General features: G+C 41.6%; 2 protein-coding genes across 2 annotated transcripts; both read right to left on the bottom strand.

Moving 5' to 3' along the window:
• Positions 1-9196: 9196 nt before the first annotated feature.
• atmin (ATM interactor) lies at positions 9197-17260 on the bottom strand. Its single transcript, XM_046865059.1, has 4 exons — positions 17012-17260; positions 14072-14197; positions 13755-13954; positions 9197-13665 (listed from the first exon to the last, which is right to left on the bottom strand). The coding sequence occupies exons 1-4, from the start codon at positions 17219-17221 to the stop codon at positions 11931-11933; spliced, it is 2271 nt and encodes a 756-aa protein (XP_046721015.1). The 5' UTR covers positions 17222-17260; the 3' UTR covers positions 9197-11930.
• A 545-nt stretch (positions 17261-17805) lies between these two features.
• cenpn (centromere protein N) lies at positions 17806-23562 on the bottom strand. Its single transcript, XM_046864549.1, has 10 exons — positions 23205-23562; positions 22298-22343; positions 21928-21987; positions 21753-21826; positions 20882-21055; positions 20696-20797; positions 20282-20333; positions 20054-20163; positions 19235-19358; positions 17806-18045 (listed from the first exon to the last, which is right to left on the bottom strand). Exons 1-10 carry the CDS (start codon positions 23373-23375, stop codon positions 17924-17926), a joined length of 1035 nt encoding a protein of 344 aa, XP_046720505.1. The 5' UTR covers positions 23376-23562; the 3' UTR covers positions 17806-17923.
• Positions 23563-23715: the final 153 nt, after the last annotated feature.

Consider the following 23715-nt stretch of genomic DNA (forward strand, 5'->3'; position numbering starts at 1 on the left):
GCCTGAAATGGCCTTTTTTAACATGACTGATTTTTACACACACGCGTGTTAATTCTGTTCTGCTTTAATGGATTCCAGAGAGGAGTTCTGTGTATTTGGTGTAAAAAACAAGAAATTACTTTCATTCTTAATGATTAGAAAACCTTCTGGGGCAGAAAACAAACCAACCATGGACCATATTTTTAAGAAGAAAAAAAAAATCTGAGCATAATTGGTATTTTAGAGGATGTAGGGATCAGTGGAGCAGTGGTAGAGGATGGAGAGATTCATGGTGATGTGGTAGAGGATGAAGGGATCAGTGGTAGAGGGATAGAGGGATCGGTGGTAGAGGATGAAGGGATCAGTGGTAGAGGATGGAGGGATCAGTGGTGGAGGATGGAGGGATCAGTAGTAGAGGATAGAGGGATCAGTGGTGGAGAATGGAGGGATCAGTGGTAGATGGATAGAGGGATCATTGGTAGAGGATGGAGGGATCAGTGGTAGAGGATGGAGGGATGAGTGGTGGAGGATGGAGGGATCAGTAGTAGAGGATAGAGGGATCAGTGGTAGAGGATGGAGGGATCAGTGGTGGAGGATGGAGGGATCGGTGGTAGAGGATGGAGGGATCAGTGGTAGAGAATGGAGGGATCAGTGGTGGAGGATGGAGGGATCAGTGGTAGAGGGATAGAGGGATCGGTGGTAGAGGATGGTGAGATCGGTGGACTGTAAGACTTTTGCTTGATCCTGACCAAAAGGTCGGCCCCCCCCCGAGAACACAGCATGGATGCCCGAGAGGGGTGTGGGCCAGGATGTGGGCCCTAACACGTTTTCCTCCAGGACTCATGGCAGGGGACTAACGACCCCGCAACCCCCCTTTCGAGAACCAGAACATTTCCTGGAATACAGTAGGCTCCCCGGAGAGCTACCCTTGGTCTTGACCACCACATCTCCATACAAATGGTGGATCTGCAGACAAGTGTCTGACCCCTCTTCCCCTCCTTTTCCTGTTACATCCTCAACACAGAACATTCTACAGCACACCGGATGATTATGTGTAAGAAAGGTCATATCACATGTAAATAACGACAGAAAATGTTCATGTTTCATTTCTTTACAAAGGTTTATCGCGACTGGTACACAGGTCCCATTCCACAGCAATAGAACAAATAATAAAAAGGTTTTAATAAAGTTAAAGAAAACATAACTCTATACAAGGCGTGCCCACTACAGATGTATACAGGCGAGGTGCCTCCCACAGGTCTGTAAGAACCAATCAATGCAAACTTCCATGACTAAATAATGTTTACATAATGCTTACTCTATCTGGGTATTTAAGGAGAACTGACCAACAATTCAGGGAATCTGTAAACAGATATCCCACGATTACTGTGTGTAGTCTCGTACCAGGTATGAAAGGTTTTATATTTCTTGTTTAAATGTAAATACTATTGGTTTGTATTTATGTTATATTTTAATTGAACTATAAATTGGCTTTGAATTGTGATTTTCTTACCTGGTTAATAAATTGTTATGTTTGATTTTATTCTGTGTTGCTCGGTAAATGTTGACACTGCAAGTAATAACGTTGCATCCGCAGTTACCGTAAGGACTGGAAATCAGGCTAGGATCGGCCTAAATCCCAGTTAGATAGTAAATATCAACTGAGGATTTTAGAGATACGACTAGCACTTGGCGTTAGTTTAAGTGTACTTAGAAGCGTGGAGGCTAACAATATGTATTTCCGTTTAGAGTAACATTTCTAATCACTCTAAATAGGGTCAGCCTCAACCTCTGATTATTTCAATATTATTCTATTCATTATCTGTGGTTAGAAATAATTATTGTAATAATTAAGTGTCACCTCTAAGGGGACTAAATAAAGTATGTTTAAAGTTGAGCTTGCAGAGAGCGGCCGCTTAAGCATATAGTCCAACCTCTGGCAGCGACCAATACTGATTCGCTTATGACCGTTGACCAGTATGTTAATTATAGGGCCCATACTAGGATCTTGTGCGACTGTGTGAACCGAATGAGCAGTGTAATGCCAGAGCTTAATCAGAATAACTAGACAAACATCCATCAAAATTATACTATTAGTAAAATAACAACCTATGCAAATATTTATTGTTTTATCTAAATGGAGTCAGATAAAAGGTCAATAACAAAAATGAAATAATACATTAATCCAAATCTTATTATCTAATGTGAAAGGAAAGATTAGAACGCGCGAGAATCCTTCGCCACGCCTCTGGAAACCGTCGTTGGACCAGTGGGTGGTTCCCCGCCTTACAAAGTTGGTGACCTCGACGTGATCTCTACCTGCACAGGCGAGTGACATCTTTCCGACGCGACTATTCAGTTTGGATTCCCACAGAAGATATGAGGTTTGATCTTCTCCTTCTCTGCCTACAGCTGCTATGGTAAGTTCGTTCCTTTTTGCCTATTAGAAGTGTTGAGGGAAAGTTTTGCACACCCAATATAGACACATAAATTAGAACGGGCCGGTATGCCCATTGTTAGACCGGAGACCGTAGAAGTCCGTGGGGCATAAGAATTTAGAGGAAACATGGATTCTCAGGGACATTATAGAAGCAGTATAGAGGAGGAACTCATAGAAACAGCCGCGTTAAAGCTAAAAAACACCCTTGTTCTGTTAAAAGAATAGGGACTAAATCTCACATAGAGCAATAATTAAAACGTATCCTGGTATTTTGCCACGGGCCATAAACTGGAAACAAAATCAAAATATAAACTCAGAGATGGTAAATACATCGTTCCAGAGGCCCTCCAGAAACCAGTGATTAAATTATACCATGATTATGCGCATGTATCAGCTCCCAAAACACAACAGCTGATACAGAAAAACTTCTGGTGGCCAAAAATGGCATCAGACATTGAGAGATGGTGCGACACATGTCTCATATGTGCCACCATCAACCAGGGTAGAACTGGACGTACAAACTTGTGTCGCCCAGAACCACCCAAAGGACCATGGGAATTCTTACAGCTAGATTTTATTGGTCCATTACCCACTGCCAAGGGGGGATATCGCTATTGTCTTGTCATAATCGATAAATTCTCTAAATGGGTAGATGCAATTCCAACTCACGACAACAGCGCACGCACCGTGGCACGAGTAATGGCAAATCAAATCCTGCCAATCTGGGGAACACCAACTCAGATCGAGTCTGACCAAGGAACACACTTCACAGGTCAGATAATGAAACACATATGTGAAATGCTACATATCAAACAAAGATTTCACGTTCCATACAGGCCGCAAAGCTCAGGTATGGTGGAACGGCAAATCGTTCGATAAAAGAAAGCATCTCCAAACAAATAATGCAACATCAAAACAGGTGGACTGATGCACTGCCAACAGTTCTGACAGTCTTGCGAGCAACCCCATCCAAAGCCACAGGCATCAGCCCGTTTGAACTCATGACAGGCAGAGTCATGAAACTACCCATAGACCCAGAAATCACCCCAGCAGATCTGGGACCCCTTGTGCTTGCAAAACAACAGACTGTACTAACACAATTACAACAAAGACTGGCAGTGTTACAAACACAAACCACCTTAAAACAGCAACAGTCTGACCTAATGAATGATGCACAATTTAACCCAACTTCTGAGATCAAATTTACCGAGGGTGACATGATCATGATTCGGGTGTTTATAAAACAGGGTCCATTCACACCCAGATGGCATGGACCACATGAGATAAAAGCTTTATGCAATAGCTGTGTGGCCATAAGTGTCAAGGGGAAGTTGAAATGGTACCACATGTCCCAGTGCAAAATCTTCAAAGGTTCTGCTAATCAATAATTATTAAAGTTTCTCTCTGTTTCATCTCCTAGGTTGACTGCAGCAATTCCATGGAGACCGGACAAGAGGAAAGTTTCTGGACCCACTTGCATCAAGCTGGGTCAAAGGGTTTCACTCACACACACACTGGAATGTGGGAGATGGGTATGGAAATACACTAAGAGGTCATCCACATTTTTCAGTACACTTTCAACCAGAGAAATAGTCTTGTGGCCTCCCGGAGTAGTACCGGAACCAAATTGCGCAACTAAAATTTGCTGTAAAGTAGGCTCCGACCATCTCCCTATAGTAAACATTTCAGGTGACACACCGCACGCACATCTTTTCACAACATAACGGCCTGGTATCAACTTAAAGCAGAACCAGGAGCAAAAATTGGGAGTATCGCACTCTCTATGAAAAAATCAACAATGGATTAGATCCTAAAATCTGTTATTTAACCAAAAATTTAGAACCCGCAATATATAGGTGTACACACACTGAAACAATCAACACTACGCATATGAGTTATACCGAATATAAATTTGATATAACTTCATATGTACCTCATAACAATCAACCTGAAGCCTTTGTCTGGACTAGCCGGAGAGAAGGCATGTATTGCGTGGGAAAATGTGTCAATGACCCAGATAATTACACGGGCCACAGAATTGCTCATGGATAATGAAACATTGTTTTAATTTAACCACTTGTGGATATAGCAAACCAAAGGAATGTCCAAAACTATATCCTATTCCTCCTGGTGGACTGATTAAAGGGAATATTAACAAGACATTATTTCATGATGTGAATCTAGTGATGACACATGTATCATACAATATTTCCAACATCCTATCTGCTTATATCAATCACTGTGATTACAATGATAAGACCTATGCATGGCTACAGTCACGAATCGATGATTTAATTTATGACTACAAAAACAGACTTGCCGTGCAAATCTCACCTGCACGCTCAAAACGAGACCTGCTCGGAAACATAGCAGGTCTCTTGACTCAGTTAATTCCATTGCTAACAACTACAAAATTACCAAACAATCACAATTCTCAACATGGTTTGCGAACCAGGTGGCCACTGGTTTTCAACATATCACAAATAGCAATGAAAATATCATAAAAGCGGTTCGATCCGAGCGCAGGCGCTTCTGCGATCAGCCACACATTATTCAATCAAACCCGTACCATTGAGCGTGACTTAGCCTGTAGGACATATGCACAAGATCTATTCACTGCTGCTAGACAAGAAATCCTAGATCTTAGCCTGTACAAAACGCCTAGACATGTTTTGAATGACCTCATAGACATCTTAGATCTACATAGGTGGTATGAATCAGGAAAAATTAAAAATGTAAGATATTCTGAGTTACTATCCACCATAATGATGTTTACAGGAAATGAATGTAATGGATGTATTGGATTTTTCGTCAGTTTTCCTTTGATACACCCAGATCAGGTTTTCCAAATTCCACTACCATACTCGATTGGCGTGGTAGTGAAGGATCAGGTAATTAAATGGGATCACCTCACTGGATACATGACACAAAAGGGTACTGAGACCTTGTTTACCAGTCGCACATGTTGCCATAAAACACACAATTATGTTATCTGTACATGTAACACTTTGCAACCTTTCTCTCCCAACAACACCAAACTTATTAATGTTCAGTCACTGCATGGTTATTCTGATGTTGTCCAGGTGTCTCACACACAGTGGTGCGTTGTCAGTGAAATGAATTCCTTTACCTACGGAGGACTGACCTGCTCTGCTAATCACTCGTTCTGTTTGGAAGTGACAGAGGACCTTTCAATGGGCCAAGTCAACATTTTAGGAAGAATGCCATTGGACACAGAGACCTCACCATGGTGGGATGACACTTTCTATGAGCAAGGCACCCAAGCTGTGGTTGACGCGATGGACCTGACACAAAGACTGATCCTGCAAACTGAATACCACCTAAACCAAGCACAGGTTGAAACTAACCTGGCACGACAGACGGCACAACTTTTATCCAGTTCATCCACTCGATCAGCACAGTACACCTACACCTGGTGGGACTGGATGTTCCGGGGATGTGCCATTGGCAGTGCCCTGATCTTCACCTTCACCATGCTCCAGTGCTGTTACTTCAGACACCTCATACGATCTACACAAGAATCCACACACGCCGCCTTGCCCTCAGCCCACTGCAGATACCCGTGTTCCAAAGACTCTAAAAATAAATAAATAAATAAATAAATTGCTTTGTCTGACCCATGGTACCCTATTCAAATTCGCCCACGGGGCCAAGTGGGAAACTGTAAGACTTTGCTTGATCCTGACCAAAGGTCGGCCCCGAGAACACAGCATGGATGCCCGAGAGGGTGTGGGCCAGGATGTGAGCCTAACACGTTTTCCTCCAGGACTCACGGCAGGGGACTAACGACCCTGCAACCCCCCTTTCGAGAACCAGAACATTTCCTGGAATACAGTAGGCTCCCCGGAGAGCTACCCTTGGTCTTGACCACCACATCTCCATACAAATGGTGGATCTGCAGACAAGTGTCTGACCCCTCTTCCCCTCCTTTTCCTGTTACATCCTCAACACAGAACATTCTACAGCACACCGGATGATTATGTGTAAGAAAGGTCATATCACATGTAAATAACGACAGAAAATGTTCATGTTTCATTTCTTTACAAAGGTTTATCGCGACTGGTACACAGGTCCCATTCCCACAGCAATAGAACAAATAATAAAAAAAGGTTTTAATAAAGTTAAAGAAAACATAACTCTATACAAGGGGCGTGCCCCACTACAGATGTATACAGGCGAGGTGCCTCCCACAGGTCTGTAAGAACCAATCAATGCAAACTTCCATGACTAAATAATGTTTACATAATGCTTACTCTATCTGGGTATTTAAGGAGAACTGACCAACAATTCAGGGAATCTGTAAACAGATATCCCGCACGATTACTGTGTGTAGTCTCGTACCAGGTATGAAAGGTTTTATATTTCTTGTTTAAATGTAAATACTATTGGTTTGTATTTATGTTATATTTTAATTGAACTATAAATTGGCTTTGAATTGTGATTTTCTTACCTGGTTAATAAATTGTTATGTTTGATTTTATTCTGTGTTGCTCGGTAAATGTTGACACTGCAAGTAATAACGTTGCATCCGCAGTTACCGTAAGGACTGGAAATCAGGCTAGATCGGCCTAAATCCCAGTTAGATAGTAAATATCAACTGAGGATTTTAGAGATACGACTAGCACTTGGCGTTAGTTTAAGTGTACTTAGAAGCGTGGAGGCTAACAATATGTATTTCCGTTTAGAGTAACATTTCTAATCACTCTAAATAGGGTCAGCCTCAACCTCTGATTATTTCAATATTATTCTATTCATTATCTGTGGTTAGAAATAATTATTGTAATAATTAAGTGTCACCTCTAAGGGGACTAAATAAAGTATGTTTAAAGTTGAGCTTGCAGAGAGCGGCCGCTTAAGCATATAGTCCAACCTCTGGCAGCGACCAATACTGATTCGCTTATGACCGTTGACCAGTATGTTAATTATAGGGCCCATACTAGGATCTTGTGCGACTGTGTGAACCGAATGAACGAGTGTAATGCCAGAGCTTAATCAGAATAACTAGACAAACATCCATCAAAATTATACTATTAGTAAAATAACAACCTATGCAAATATTTATTGTTTTATCTAAATGGAGTCAGATAAAAGGTCAATAACAAAAATGAAATAATACATTAATCCAAATCTTATTATCTAATGTGAAAGGAAAGATTAGAACGCGCGAGAATCCTTCGCCACGCCTCTGGAAACCGTCGTTGGACCAGTGGGCGGTTCCCCGCCTTACAGTAGAGGATAGAGGGATCAATAGTAGAGGATGAAGGGATCAGTGGTAGAGGATGGTGAGATCAGTGGTAGAGGATAGGATAGAGGGATCGGTGGTAGAGGATGAAGGGATCAGTGGTAGAGGATGGAGGGATCAGTGGTGGAGGATGGAGGGATCAGTGGTAGAGTCTTTAAACCACTTCAACTATCATGATGATATTTGTGAAGGTAAATATCTCTTCCAGGACGACTTTAACAGCAGATACGTAGACGATCTTCACCCAGTGACGTGACTCCTGAAGGAAATGGTTGCACCAGAACTCACAGACAATACAATTTTAGCAATAACTCATGTTTTCCGAAGTCAAATGGCACACACTTAAATGAGATGTTTCTCCAGGACCCTGGTGTTAAAACATACAGCTACAGAACAGAAGACAGAGCAAAGGACTAAAGTATGTTATTGAAAATCAACTGAACACACTAATGGGGTTAAAAACTCATGGGATCATTAATGTATATTTTTTCATATTATATTTATATATATTAGATTTATAAATATAATTATGGGCTAGTAAATCCATTTCTGTTCAAAATGCAGAAATGTTCAAGTGGTCACATAGTAAACAACTAAAATATAATGTCTCTATTTCTCAAAAGTTAAAATTTAGATGCTAAATTAGAATAGAAGTAACGTTCCATGGGAACTAAAACGCAAACACGTTCATTGTTTCTGATTTGGAACTCACGGCTACTTGGAAGAGACGTCCTCGTTACCCGGCAACCGAAGTGCCTCGCTACAACAATGTGCTCGCCGTCACTGGGCCTCACATAACTCAGCGTGGTTACGGTTTCAGAGCCGTCTGTATTTAGAAATTCTGCATATCTGTGATCTATCTTATTCTTCAGGTCATGTGAAGTGTCAAACCATGAAGCTGACACTGTGCTGGAATGCTGACCTCAGAACTGTGTGACTCGACTGGTACATGCACTGTAAGGACTTTATATGTAGACAGCTATGTGTAGTTCTTCTCCAAACAGGTGGACACCTGAGCATAAAATTGGTGTCCATTTAGACTGCATTATAACCTCGACTCTTCTAAAATGATGTTCCACTAGATTTCTGTGCTCATTCAGACACAAAGGTGTCAGTAAAATCAGGTACTGATATAGGTGAGAAGGTGAGGAGGCCTGGGGTGCAGTCAGCATTCACATTCATTCCAAAGGTGTTCAAAAGGGTTTATAGCTGTATAACAGGAGATCTTTTACTCCAAGCAAAGTAAAGCAGATCTTCAACAGGGGCATTGTCATGCTGGAACACATTTGGGTCTCCTGGTTCAAGTGAAGGGAAAATTTCCTGCTACCAGATCCTGAGACGTCCTGTATAATTGTGTCTCTCAAACTTTGTAGTAACATTTTGGGAAAGAACTACACATGGCTTAAAAGTCAGGTGTCCCAATACCTTTGTCATATAGTGTATATATAAATAATGCACTTTATTTACCGAATTAATGTGTTACTTTCTGTCCAATGAAGACAAATCAAGACAAATTTGATCTCGACAGAATTTTATTTGGAGCAGCTGCTACAGCCTAAACAAAAACACAGTTCATTTTATACATCAAATCTGAAAGAAATCCACATGACCAACTTAAAATACATTGATTAACAGGAGGAAAAAAAGGGAAAATGTAAGAAAAATCCAAATGTAGTCAAACTCGATGACGTTTTTATCAGAAACAGGACTGCGTACACGCTCTTCTGAAAACCCAAGAGAGAACGCTGATGCTTTCAAGTAATCTACAGCTATATGCTTTTGTTCTTTCCTCATAGCGTGCATGTGTGTGTGTGTGTGTGTGTGTGTGTGTGTGTGTGTGTGTGTGTGTGTGTGTGTGTGTGTGTGTGTGTGGAGGTCGGATGTAAATGTCGGCCTTGGCTGAGCACCGAGACAATAAAAGAAAATCCTTTTCGGGTTACGACGTCAGACACAGTGTCATTTACATTCCGTTGCTATTTGAATATAAATAAACGGAAAACAGGCAAAGCCACGTTGTGTTAGAAACACTGGAATAACATGAGGCTATAAATGGCAAATATATAGCGAGCGATAATGATGAATAAACGAGGTAATAAATAAAGCGTAATATAATACAGAACGAGAGAAATGTATGAACTGGAAAAGAGAGAAAGAACTAGCGCTTTAAACAAACAAACAAAAAAAAACTATAAAAAAGATAAAGAAAAACCACAATGTCCGATGCGAGTTAAACGTCTTCATACGGCGCCTGTCAAAAGTGTGGAAACACCTGGTCTTTTATGGTTCTTCAGATTTTCCTTGTTGTTTTTGCAGAAAACTCGGTAAAAATACCAAAATGTGACTTTTTTTTTTTTTCTTTTCATCCCTAACAGAAGAACTTGGAGAACATGAGAGAAGATGTGATCAGACTCCCTCACCCCCACATTCATTAATGGAGGTGGAAGTGAAATGGTTTGGGGTTGTGTTGGAGCAGGAAAGCTTCCTGGAAGTGAAAGTAATCCTGAACCATCATGGCCACCATTCCATACTTCAACACCATGCAGTTCCGTCTGGACTGCGGCTTATCGGAACCGACTTCACCGTACGACGAGACGATGTAAGTGTTATTTAGAGAGAAAACAGACGTCTGGAGTGATATCTTCATGAAACGACCTGCCCAGTCACCGCACCTAAATCCTACTGAACTGCTCTGGGATGAACTGCATCATCAAGAAATCACCATCAAGTGAAGAACAACTTTGGGGAGTTTTTCAGGAGGCACAGCTGAAGTGTCCGGTTGCTGAAAGTGTGTAAAAGTTGTTCTTCATACTTTGTTTTCAATGAAAACAAAGCAGAACAAAGCAGATTGGTCAAAATCAATCGTCATACCGTTAAACGGCCGAGTTTGTTGCAGAGAAACAGGAAGAACGTGCACGTCTTTCAAAAACCGTAAAAAGACTCCACACCTTTCACAGGCGCTGCATTTCGCCGCTTAAATTAAGGCACCGACGCTAAAGCAAAGTAGTGAAAGTAGTGCTTAAAGGTTCCGTTTTGCTGTAAACAACTGCGATTCGCACGTTAAATCACTCACAGTACAGGATGCAAATCGTCGTAATAAATGCATTGCTGAGTTTACTACGTTAAAGGTCACCGATATTCGCGACATGCAGAAATATGCGTACGTTAGCGAAACGTTTCAAAAGGCTGCATTATGAGTCAGACGATAAAATATACTGCTCTAGGAAAAATGCAACAAAAACAATCCACTATACGAATCTAAAGTGTTTCAGTTCAGTAACAGACATCTGGCTTCAACAATCAGATGCAAACGTAATAAAAAAAAAGTTAAGCACAACAAAAAAATATCGGAACTATAACGATGCAGCCAAACAAGAAAATCAAGAAATTTCACAAGAAATCTGATGTGCAGGTGAAGTCGTTTCTATTCGATGGATTTTAGACTCATGCCGCACTTTAAATATACGACTACATAGTAGCACTGTTTTCATCACGGAAAGAAAATGACAATCTGACCATTTTAATAACAGAAAAAGTACTAAAGAATTGTGCAAATAAAAGTAAACACGTTAAAGAGCGGTCAAACGACGGCCGCTAAAATGATAAAGTGCAGCTGAAAGCCCTACTTAGACCAGGTTCATTTCTTTGAAGGACATTCCGTAGTAACTTTTTTTTGACGCGTCTCTTCTTGCGATATTACCTTGACAGAGGAGGGACGAGTTTTTGCAGGTTGTTTTGTTCATGAAATTGGACGATGCTAGTCATGTGATCCTGTAGTATTATTGAAACGCTGGTCATCCGGTTCAGGAATGCTATAGAAGTTTTATGCTAACTCCCCAGGTCACAGCACAACAACGGAAATTAATTGGTTTTCGTCACCTAGGGTTTTTACCTGTCTCATACTGGGAAATTCGTTCGGATTAGATCAGACCTCGGACGAATCATTGCGCTGATAGGAATCACAGCAATACCAGAAAAGTATTGTGCACGACATTGTGTAAGTGCAGTGTGCGCGGACTACGGAGACTAAATGACACGGATTTAAGCTTTGAGACACTGCTTGCAGTGGAATGACTCAAAATGCTAATTAACTACAAGTGAACGCGATTGCCTTCCAAACTGAGCGCTTTATGGAGATGAGCGTTTGGGAGAACTCCATTCGCTCCATTCAGGTCGCCCACCTTCTGGCCGATTCACCAGAAACAGTTCCTTCGTAACAACTAATGCAAACATGCGATAACGACAGAGAGCTCAGCCGATGGCTTTGTCTGAATGCTGAAACAAGGACAGGAGATCTTCACCGGTTTGGGTTTCCACCGAACTAAAATGGGACTCCATATTCCAAGCGAGGTCTGCCGACAAGAAGTCGTCCATGACCGTCTGCGTTTCATTGCTGGTTAGGAAAAGGTGGCCCAGGCTGGAGGAACTGGATACCGTCTGAGTTTCAGTGCTGCTAAGTCTGATCTGTCCATCATTGGAACAAGACAAGGGCAGAGGAGGTGGAGAAGCCCTGTTGTCTGTCTGGGTTTCATTGTCTGAAGACTCTGTGCTCATGTTGAAGCTGGAGTGTCGGAGGATGTTCCCAAAGGACATGTGACTACTAGGGTCGAGAAGGAATTTCAGATCGGTTTGGGTTTGTGTATCAAACATCTCCAGCTCGAGATCGCTCGTTTGGACCCTGGTGCCGACATCGGCATGATGGCCGCCCCCGATGTCATCGAGCAGGCGGAAGTCGGTTTGCGTCTCAATGTCAAGGAGCTCCAAGGGTGTCTCTGAGCTCAAGCCTCCCAAGGCACTCTCGTCTGTCTGAGTCTGAATATGAGTCGCATTAAGGAAGTCCTCAAGGTCAAAGTCGATGCCCGTGTGCTGCTCTTGCACTGGAACTAAGCCTGTTCCACAGCTTTGAGCTCCGGTTGCCATGCTGTCAGAAAGGATGTTTTCCAGATCACTCAAAAGGTTTATCGTCTGAGTCTGGTTGTCGGCTACCGTGCTTTGGTGTAAAATGTCCGTCTGAGCTCCAAAGCACAAGGACGATGTAGTTTTGTCTTCGAAAAATCCTGATTCATTGCTCATTGAATCAAGATCATTGACGAAGGGTCCTCCATGAACTGTAGTCTGTGTAGAGACGCTGAGCATATCAGAATCGAAAAGATTTGCACACATTATAGCTTGGTCCATTTGGGCCTTATTTACTGACGCTGCTGGGGAGCAACTTGTCTGAGTTTCCTTCGATGTATTACCAGTAAAGAAAGGTATCTGACCGAGCATTTCAGTTTGGGCCCCAATGGAGGATGTGACTTTGGACCTCATAGGGAACGTCTGAGTTTGCACGCTAACCGGTAGCTGGATCTGATGGCTCACACTAATGTCAGTTTGTGAACCGGAGGAAACCGAGGCCTCGTTTCCAGGAGAGATGCCTCCGATTCCTCCGACAGATCCCTTACTGAGGAATGAGATATCCGTTTGAATATTGGTCGAGTTACTTTTACTCCTTGATCCCAAATCTTTGATCGGCTCATCAGTGGAGAGCATGCTTTGGAGACTGACTTGGATCCCTGTGCTGTTGGATTCCAGGTTTGATCTGGAAACGGACGTGGTTTCTTTGAAACATTTAGTGTTTAACTGAGATACAACTGCCCCAAATGACTGAGGCATGAGGTGAAATGTACTTAAAGACCCCTGCGTGTCTATCGCAAAGACCACGGACCTCAGGGTACCGCTCTCCGCTGGCAAGAGAAGAACTGGTGATTGTGCCAGCTGCATCACAGGGACATTGACCAAAGCCATTTGAGGCATGGGCAACAGAGTTTTTTGGAGGTTTTTAGAGTGAACAGGTTTGTGTTGCGGTAAATCTGAAGTGTGCAATGCTCCCTCAGCAGGAACTGCTCCTTCTGTGACTTCCGTTTCGTAAGTTTGTCCGTTAGGCTCAACTTTTGTTGCACTGCGTGACAGTTTCTCCATTTTTCTTTTCTTGACGGGTGGATACCTAAAGTAAAAAAAGAAATGTTTTGACGCAGGGTGCTTTGCTAATTCAAAAAGTAAAGCTACATCATGAAACTTTTAAAAAGAAAATACCTATGCTCTTTGGGAACCTCGTGACCAGTTCTGTAAATGTGCGACAACAGTGCCGTTCGACTTGCATAGGGACATCCGCATGTACAACTGTAGGTCCTCCCACAATCCTCAGCATGCCTCTTTAAGTCCCATTCTGTGCTGTATCCGTTACTGCACTTTTCACATTTGTGCTTCTTCTCGGCATGCATCTTCATGAAATGCTAACCGGTATAAAAGAAAACAACAACAACAACAAAACAACACACCGAGATTAGAGTCATGGAAAAATCCAATACTTTACGTGCATGCAGGTCACCTGAGTCATCGTTTTACTTTACCTGTTTAACCAGTGCAAACTGGGAGAAAGGTCTGTTAGGTCCTCTTGGACAGCCCTCGATCGGACAACAGTAAAGCTTGTGCGAAGCTTTCATATCCTTTCGTACCGTAGGGTTGATGATACCCTCCTATCAAACAGCAAAACAGTGAGGATCAGCCTGAAGATCGAGCACATTAGATACAAAGGTGTGACAAAGATCCACCCTATGGAGGATTCCATGACAAATTTCACTCTTGCATTGATGAATGGAGTGCTGACCTCAAAATTCAAAATGGGTTTCGCAAGAGATATTTCTCGAGTGGGTGTTAACAACAAGGATCACACGCTGTGACTAGCCCACATTACAAATGCTAATGTGCCCGTGTTGAAAACTGGAACGGATTTTATGTAATGGAGGCTAAAGTGAAAAGCGTTAAGTGCTGACATGAGCAAAAATCACTGCGGTCATTCAGAGAAATGGACATTTCGTTCAGGTGGAACATTTTACAGTTCTATAGACAATAACTGTAGCCTGTTACATATGGACAAGAACTGGTCTTGCTAATTCAGTGGAAAAAAAGAAAGGTAAATGACACTTTAGGGCTGGACGAAAAGCTCTTTTGTAGTGTCCTGGTACACAAGAAGGTTCACCAACCAAAAAGCTCCTCAAGCTCCCGAATCAAAATCCACCATCTGCTGGACTACACACATCGGGCAACTCTTGGTAGAACTACTGGACTGATTCTGCATTCGACTTACCTCTCAAATGAAACTCAAAACTGAAAAGTTTTTTTGACCATGTTTCCATGTGTAGGGAAAAACCCCACTGACTCCTCCATATTAGCACGCTAGCCAGCTAACTGTACTGTGTTTTTTTTCTCCTGGAATAAGTGCACTGTTCTACATAGGGTTTGCAAAGGGGAGAAAACTTTCCGGTGAATTTCTAAAAAACGATTTTGTTGCACAAAAATATGGTGCGGCCGAACAAAAATATCGCGATACTAATGCGTATTTATATTTCGGTACACATCTACTTCTACAGCAGCAGTCTTTGTTGACGTCGTTTGCTAAAACACGGGGTAGCGGAGATCGTCATGACGACGGGTCCTGCATGTGGGATGAATCCGGAATGTGCGAGTTTTTGCTCATGAAACCAGATCAAAGTTCAGCTGAATGGAATTTCTACTTGCTTTAGGAAGAGACATTTTACTAGCAAACTTTGCTAATTATTGTTGTTTTTTTTTTTACTATGTTAGCTACCAGGGGTCAAATCAGTTAAGGTGCAACTTTGGCAAAGTTTAGATTTAATGGATTTGAATCCACCCTGGAATCTGCTCAAACAGTCTGGACAGAAGTGTGTGTTAGCATTCAGGTCATGGCAACTTGGTTCGGCTACTTAGCCGTTTTATGTGCCTGAGACAGAAAGGCTGAAGTTTCCTTTTGTCTTCGTTCCTCTCAGCAGGCAGACGAGTGTGGACAGAGGACCAAATGGAGAGATACTTTATATGCAGAAGCACCGATCTTTCCAGCTCGGATCTTTTTTTCTCAAGACCGGGATTGTTTTTTGTTTTTTTAGCCCTCACTGCTCTACTGGACACAATCTGCTAAACTAAATTACACATGTCCATCAGGTGTGACTTCATTTACACTGAAAATATACACCAAGAGAACATGTAAATCCACTTGGGTGGGAAAATATTTCATCCGAAACCACTTCATGAGGTCATATTTACATCCACCCACTGGCCGATTATCCAATCACGAAGCAGCAACGCAAGGACGTAAAACCGTGCAGCTACAGAACCCTTCAGGTTCTCTGATTTTACAGATGAGTGCATTTGGTGGCCACATCCACCAGTTTTATCATATTGTGAGTTGCTTTCCTGTTTAGAGAAATTCTATAGTTCTTCATGTTCATGTTTTAACAACGAGGCTGGATGTTTTTTGTTTTTCGCACCATCCTGCGTTTGAATGTTGCACGAACAAAAATCTAATCGTGTCACGATCCGAGCGAAAACTGTCCGGTTTGCTCTGATGTTTGCTAACTTCAGAAATGAAGTTCCTTGGTCTGTATCTGCACATCATCATCAATGATTTGCATACGACTGATAACGAAGAGATTTCGATAATCAGACACACGTTTAATCAGCTAATCGGGTCCATTCACGTTTTCACCCGCGTGAAAAACATCAATCAGGATCGCGTTAATGCTGGATTCTCCGCTCTGATTGGTCAGCAGGTGGGGATTCGTTTTAAATCAATTATTATTTGTCGCATGCAGATTTATACAGAGTACGACATGTGAAAATGCTTACGACTGTCCAATACTGAAGAACGTACATGTGAACAAAAATAGAGAACGAATATCATTTTTTTTTACTAACAACACAAATGAAATGCATAAAAGTATAAACTATAAAATATCACAAGGAAACGAATGCAGAATATAAAATAAAACGTGAAATATTCCGTCTAGGCGAATTCTTACGTCACCTAACGCGTTTTTTTGCGTCTGTAGCAATCATTATATCATCATCATCATCGCGTCTTTTCATCTTCTCATCGTTTATTGTCTATAATACTGTTACAGCTTATTGTGACTAAACAACTTCTTGTGTCAACTCTGTTTTGAACGTGTTTATAAAGCGTCATCAGACAGCCTTCTCATCGACTACTGTCCGTTTACAGGTTATTCTGTGTACATGTTACCCTAAAACGTTCTGAACGTGTGAATGACGTCATCCGGTGAATACTAGCAGCTTTAAGAACGTGGATGGACACTTTCCCCTGAAAATCGTATTGAAAACAATAGGAGGGTCTTCATGTTCTTGAAGCAGGGTCTAACTGGTAAAGGCCGAATTGCTGGATTCATCTTTTACAAACATATACAGTGAAAGTATTATGATAAAAAGAAGGCCTGGAGCTGAACAAGACGCACCGGTGTGTGTGTGTGTGTGTGTACCTTGACTCTGTGGGACTTGACGAGGTGCATGTTAAGCGCCGGAGTGTTGGGCAGGATTTTGCCGCATCCCTGCACCGTACACAGGATATTGGTCCGCACTTTGGTCAGCTCCGCTACGGAGGGTTTGATGATTTCCCGGGACTGAACCGGCGGATCCTCGCCGCCACTCGCACCGCTACAGACGGACTCACCCGCCGCGGCGGCCGCCATGTTGGAAATCCCTCTTTCGACAAGTCACGCAGATTCACACCTCCTACCCCTGAGCGCTTTTACTTCCGGGTTCGCATAGCAACCGACGCGGCGGCCTAGTCACGGTTCCCTAGCAACCGCTTTTAAATGCATTACAGCAATTGATTAATTTCTTAATTATTATTATTATTATTATTAGTAGTAGTAGTAGCACTAGTATATATTTTTACATATTTTTTTTTTACCATAAAGTAACCTGAATGTAATTCTTATCTTATTCCTATTTTATAATCTTTTTAAACAACAAAATTGTACACGTTGAATTTTGTTTAAAAAAAAAAATAAATACAATTGTTTGGTTAAAAAAAGCATTTTGTTAATCTATTAGTTTAAAATAAAAAAAAGTTTACATAATAATAATAATAATAATAATAATAATAATAATAATAATAATAATAATATTGGAGCAGGGAAGGTTCCGGAAAGTGAACCAACATGGCTCCAGTTCCATACTTTATCTCCGTGCAGATCTGTAAGGAGCGGTGTAGAAGATAGAAATCCAGTGATTTCATTACAGAACACTTAAAACCTTTATTTAAAACTTTTTAAAATTATTACATTTGAACAGGGTTTAAAGTGTAAAAAAAACAAAAAACAAAAACAACAGCATAAGAACATCATAAGAACATCAAGACCATGAAGAGCGTTTGGGTATGAATCATGTTAAGTCGTGTGTGCAGGCGTCTGGCTCGCGGCTCCTGGAACTTTCTCTGCGATCACGAAGTAGTTTCTTCCTTTCTGTGTGATGGAGGATAAGAGTGGAGTGACGGGGCTTTCAGACATGCCTGTCAAACACGCACCAGGACACACGTTAGATTCATAATCAGAATTCCAGTTGTTATCGCATCCGGAAAAAAGCGTTTCCACGACAATCCAAACCAATACAGACGGAAGTATTGAGACACCCGACCTTTCAAGCCATAAGTGGCTCTTCAACTGTTACTACAATCTTTGGATGCAGTCGCATTATATTTTTCTTTCACTTGAACTAGGAGACCCGAACCTGTAGCTCCATGAAGATATGATTTACACGGGTTGGATGTATGTGGAAGATCTCCTGCTATAGAGATATAAACCCTATTGAACACCTCGCCCACATCAGTACCTGACTTTACTAACAGCCTTGTGGCTGAAGTCATCTCTACAAATATCCACAAAATCTCGTGGAACATCTTCCCAGAAGAGTGGAGGTTATTATGAGAGCAAATGGATGGGAACTAAACGTGGAATCGGATGTTCAAAAAGAAGCACATACCGATCTTATGCTCAGGCGTCCACAAACTTTTGCACCAAATCCAACATGTGTAATATTACTAATTATAACCCATGGATTATTTGAGGCCTTATTTCAGCTATTTTGCAGGCCATGTCGTTACAGAAAATCAATAATTACCCAAAGCCATTACAGCAAAAACACTGCAGTCATACTGGTTCTCTCACACCACCTAATGGTCATTCAGCGCAATAACACAATTGTCTATAAAGACGCAATAGTATTTTTTCTATATTAAATATACAGATCAGGTATAACATTTTGATCACCTGCCGAATATTGTGTTGGTCACCGTTTCACTGCTAAAACAGTCGTGACCTGTCGAGCATCAACAGCATGAACTTCTTCAGCAGTTAAAGCTACAGGAGCTTGTCTGTTGGATCGGACCACATTGACCATTGTTCAATAGGGTTGGAGCTTTACAGCAGAAGATCTTCAGCATCCATCCACCCCACGGAAAGCAGATCTTCATGGAGCTGGCTTTGTGCACAGGGGGTCCTATACAATTCAGCTTTGTGGTAACATTTTGTAGTAGGACCACCAGGGTGTGGAAAAGATAGGTGTCCCAATACTTTTGTCCATATACTGCATTTATATAGCATAATTTATAGAAGGAGTCTCTCCAAGTTCAGGGCTTTATACATGTTATGTTCCTGTGACGGCACATCATTTGAAAAGGTTTAAATGAACCAGTCGCTCACCAGTGGACACGCAGTGCCGGAGAGACTCCAGGAGGTTGGGGCTGGAGAATTTGACCACGCCCCTGAAGAGCTCGTCTCGGTCGCCGGGTGCGTCGCTACTGCCGCCTCGGTACCTGGTTTCGAGCTGAAGAGAGCAGAGGCCATTTCAGGACCAACAGCGAGGTTGTACTCAACGATAAAAGAGAGATCAACCGTTTTTTTAAATGGATACTGGATATAAAACAAACATAACACTCCATGTAAAAAGAGTAAAAAACTTAATTAATGTTTTAAAAATACATTTAAATAAGTATATTAATAAACAAATTTAATCAAAGATTTATTAATAATAAATATAACATCGCACTCTCCGTGCAGCATGCAGTCAGGGATTCGCCTCTAGAGGCCGCTCTCGTAACGACAGCGGACCGGACGCCGGAAAAACTATCGGTATGGATTTTTGCTGATAGCTGATTGTTCCAGCAATCAACCATCGGTGCCATGAACTCTATTGATAACCGAGGGATATTACAGTTTCAAAATATGCCGTTGTCTAGAGGAGCCATAGTTTGACAAACAGCTATAAATGCTTTAAGGAGCATTTATTAAACAATAATAAAGGTACCTTGGAAATCCATTCCAAAAGGATTTTTGATAGAGGAATAAATTAAAAAAAGCCCATTAACATTATAAACATTAGTGAGATCACCAGCTGATGTTGGGATGATTAAGAAGCTCCAGTTCTTTCCGAAAGTGTTCAGTGGTGTTGAGAAGTTCAGGACTCTTCTTCTCCCACTTTCATCCTGATAACTGTGTCTCCGGCTTGTGTCTCTTACTCACCTTGTAAACGGCGGTTTCCAGTTTAGGCACCGCCCCGTCACCGAAAGCCTCGCAGGCCATCTGACGGGTTCTCTCAGCTACCTCGGCATGCTCTTTATCGATATTGGGGTCTGCAGACAGAAATAAAGACGTGGTAAAAGAAATAAATACGCCAATATAATCCTGAGGTTTAATAAACATAGAGAGAAAAAAAATAAATAAATAAAAAAATAAACAAAAAGCACACACGTGATGGAGAGATGTTTCTTTCCTTTAAGGTCCTGTTCTGGTTTGGGAAAACCTGCAGGGAAAGAAAAAGTTCATGATGTTGATAAGATCATCTCTGTGTGTGATTGAGTTTTATAATACAATCATCATTCTATTAATAATATTTTATAAATAAATAAGCAGCCATATAAATAACAGTGTAACTATAAATAGATTTATAAAGTATTATAAATCTAAAAGTTGAATTTTCTTTGTAATTTGAATTTTAAAGAAAAGAAAATTACATAGAATTTAAACATAGAAATTTTATAATACTATAATAATAGGAATATATTAAATGGAAAATAAAAATGTGCATTATATATATTAGAAATATATTTAAGTTGATTTATTATCTTTTTTTTAAGATTTTGGTGAATATTTTCAGTAGGTTACCTGCTGATACTGCTTCATGAGAAGGTCTCGCAGGGCGGTGAGACTTCTACCTGTGAGGTGAGCTTCGTTTATCGCTGCGTGCCGGGTGGACAGGACCAAAGCCTGAGAGAAAGATCAGTAAGAACACTTATAATGCTACAGACAAATAAAAAAAAAAAATGCAAATGTTGAAAAGAAAGAAGAGACCTGATATAGAAAAGGCTTGTGTTTAGAGGCGAGATTGAGGATGAACACGTAGGGAGTCTGAAGGTAATGAACCGCGTATGTCGGCTTCAGGTGGTTGGGTTTGGTGAAATTATCACCCCAAGCGATCCGGATCCACACAGCGTCGTCCTCCTGCTTCTTCATCCTGATGGAGACCTGAAGGAGAAAAGGCTGGTGGGTAAGAACCTGAGAAGATCCTGAGCAGATCCTGAGCAGATCCCGTATTAATAAATAAATAATGAACTCTCATAAAAAAATTGCAGGAGTATGAAATTGTCCCTTCACATGAACTAGGAGACCCAAACCTGTTCCAGTAGGATGATGCACAAAGCCAGCTCTGTGAAGATCTGCTTTACATGGGTTGGAGTGGAAGATCTGCTATAGAGCTTTGGGATGAATGTGAACCCTGACTGCACCCCAGACCTCCTCACCTTCATCACTACCTGACTTTACTAACACCCTTGTAGCTGTAGGAGCACAAGTCTACACAAGATCTAGTGGAACATCTTCCCAGAAGAGTGGAGGTTTATTATAACAGCAAATGGGGACTAAATGTAGAATGGGATTTCCACAGGTGTCCACAAACTTTTGGTCATAGACAGTCACTGGGACACTTTTGGCTGTCGGTGGTTAAAATAAATAAATAAAATTATTAACAAATATATAAATAAACAAGCAGTGGTTTACTTGTCATTTCAGGGTTTTTTCTCCTTTTATGGTGTTTTGTGGGCGGAGCCAAGTGCAACTATTCTACACTGTGATGTACATAATTATGGAGGAAGGAGGAGTTTCATGTCTGTGTGTGTGTCTTTTACACAAAACTGCATTGAAAAGATCAAAAATGTGCTTTTACGTGTTGGACGACTTCCTCCAAGTGAGATATAAACATCTCCTTAAACTGTGTGAAATCCACTGAAAGGGCTTCATCTGTGAAGAGAAAAAAACCCACACGCCCTCTAAGTTCATGGACTTGATTTGAATCTGACTGTAATTCAAGGTGATCTCATTTGAAGAGTTTTAAGACTTACCTTCTGCCTCGGCGAGTTTATAGGCGTGCCATGTTCCTTGATTCGGGTTCTCTACGTGATCTAGTGCAAGAGACACACGGATCACACACAGGGGACTGAAATGACCAACATGGCAACACTTACTGAATATTTCACCCTGTGCTACAAAATCGTTCACAGCACAACTGCATTTTGCGAATGAAATGTAAAAAAAAAAAAAAACGATCAAAACCACCAGTGCACGGTTTAATAAATAAATAAATAAATCTGAAATGTTGGATTGCGTTGCAGTCATGGAGGTCCTTTAGGATGAGGGTGAGGACAGACAAACTCTGCATAAACCTTCCAAAATGTCTTCAGAATATCGCTGATAAGGAACAATGTCACTTACAGACCATTTCCAGCTTCGTCACGTCTTTTAAACGTAGCCTGCTTTCCTGAAAGACACGTATTAGTCCACAATTAGTTCATTTCCCAGCCACAGTATCCAATCAGTGTCCCTACAACCAGTGTCCCCACTAAACAGTGTCCCCCCCAAAACATGTACTTACTATACAGTGTCCCGCCAAACCGTGTCTTCACCATCAGTGTCCTCACTACAGTGTCCCCCCAAACTGTGTCCTCACCATCAGTGTCCCCAAACCATGTCCTCACAACAACGTCCCTCCCAAAACATGTACTTACTATACAGTGTCCCCCCAAACTGTGTCTTCACCATCAGTGCCCCCCATCAGAGTCCTCACTACAGTGTCCCCCCCAAACTGTGTCCTCACCACCAGTGTCCCCCAAACCATGTCCTCACAACACAGTGTCCCCCAAACCGTGTCCACACCATCAGTGTGCCCCCCCCCATCAGAGTCCTCAGTACAGTGTTCCCCCAAACTGTGTCCTCACCATCAGTGTCCCCAAACCATGTCCTCACGAAACAGTGTCTCCCCCAAACTGTGTCCTTACAAAACAGTGCCCCTCCCCAAACTGTATTCTCACCATCAGTGTCCCTCCCTTCAGAGTCCTCACTACACTGTTCCCCCAAACTGTGTCCTCACCATCAGTGTCTTCACTACACAATGTCCCCACAACACATTGTGTGATTTTACCCGAGTTTGTTGCAAAAAAACAAAAGGATAAAAAAAACCATAAAATCATTTTTTTTAAACACTGTTTTATCGTCGATACAATACCGATATATCGAGCAGCCCCTGTATTGTGAGATGATGCATTATTACGTTATGAAACGTACAAGTGTGTGTGTGTGTGTGTGTGTGTGTGTGTATTAGATTATATATTTGTGTCCATACCTCACATTTAGAGATGATATTCTCTAAAAGAAGCCATTTTGGTTGAGTGAAGTCCAGATCCTGGAGCTGCTCAGCTGATAAACAGCCCCAGACTCTCAGTGTGTTCTGGGTCTTTTTTCCGGGGAGTTTCCTTAAAATCCGCTGTAAAATAGCTCGCGATTGTTCATCCATTGTTTTGGACCGAAATTGAGCTTTTGAATAAAAAAAATAGTGAAGAAAATCTGTTAAAACGCGTGTGAGCTACATATTCACTCCGAACACAATCAAAATAAACCGCCAAGTCCAGCAAACAGCGTTGGGATTTTCCTACTGATCTGAGACCAGCTCGTGAAACCCTGATGGTGACGTCAACCACGTTGGGTGAAGCACAAAAACTGATCTCCGGTCAGCGGGAAAAACACAGGAAGAGTAAGCTGGTGCGGAGGCGTACTTCCGTGTACGCCACATCCTGCTTCAAAACCGGATCTAAATATAAAAGTCCCGGAATTGCTTTTTTTTTTTTTTTTAATAA

The sequence above is a fragment of the Silurus meridionalis genome, chromosome 13, assembly GCF_014805685.1.
Source record: "Silurus meridionalis isolate SWU-2019-XX chromosome 13, ASM1480568v1, whole genome shotgun sequence".
Taxonomy (NCBI): Eukaryota; Metazoa; Chordata; class Actinopteri; order Siluriformes; family Siluridae; genus Silurus; species Silurus meridionalis.

Coding starts and splice junctions, on each gene's coding strand:
- atmin (XM_046865059.1), bottom strand. CDS start 17,221: ATGGCGGCCGCCGCGGCGGGTGAGTCCGTCTGTAGCGGTGCGAGTGGC. Junction 14,198..17,011: donor TCAAGTCCCACAGAGTCAAG/GTACACACACAC, acceptor GCTGTTTGATAG/GAGGGTATCATCAACCCTAC. Junction 13,666..13,754: donor GAGGTTCCCAAAGAGCATAG/GTATTTTCTTTT, acceptor TTTTTACTTTAG/GTATCCACCCGTCAAGAAAA.
- cenpn (XM_046864549.1), bottom strand. CDS start 23,375: ATGGATGAACAATCGCGAGCTATTTTACAGCGGATTTTAAGGAAACTC. Junction 21,827..21,927: donor TAAACTCGCCGAGGCAGAAG/GTAAGTCTTAAA, acceptor TTCTCTTCACAG/ATGAAGCCCTTTCAGTGGAT. Junction 19,359..20,053: donor TGGAAACCGCCGTTTACAAG/GTGAGTAAGAGA, acceptor TGCTCTCTTCAG/CTCGAAACCAGGTACCGAGG.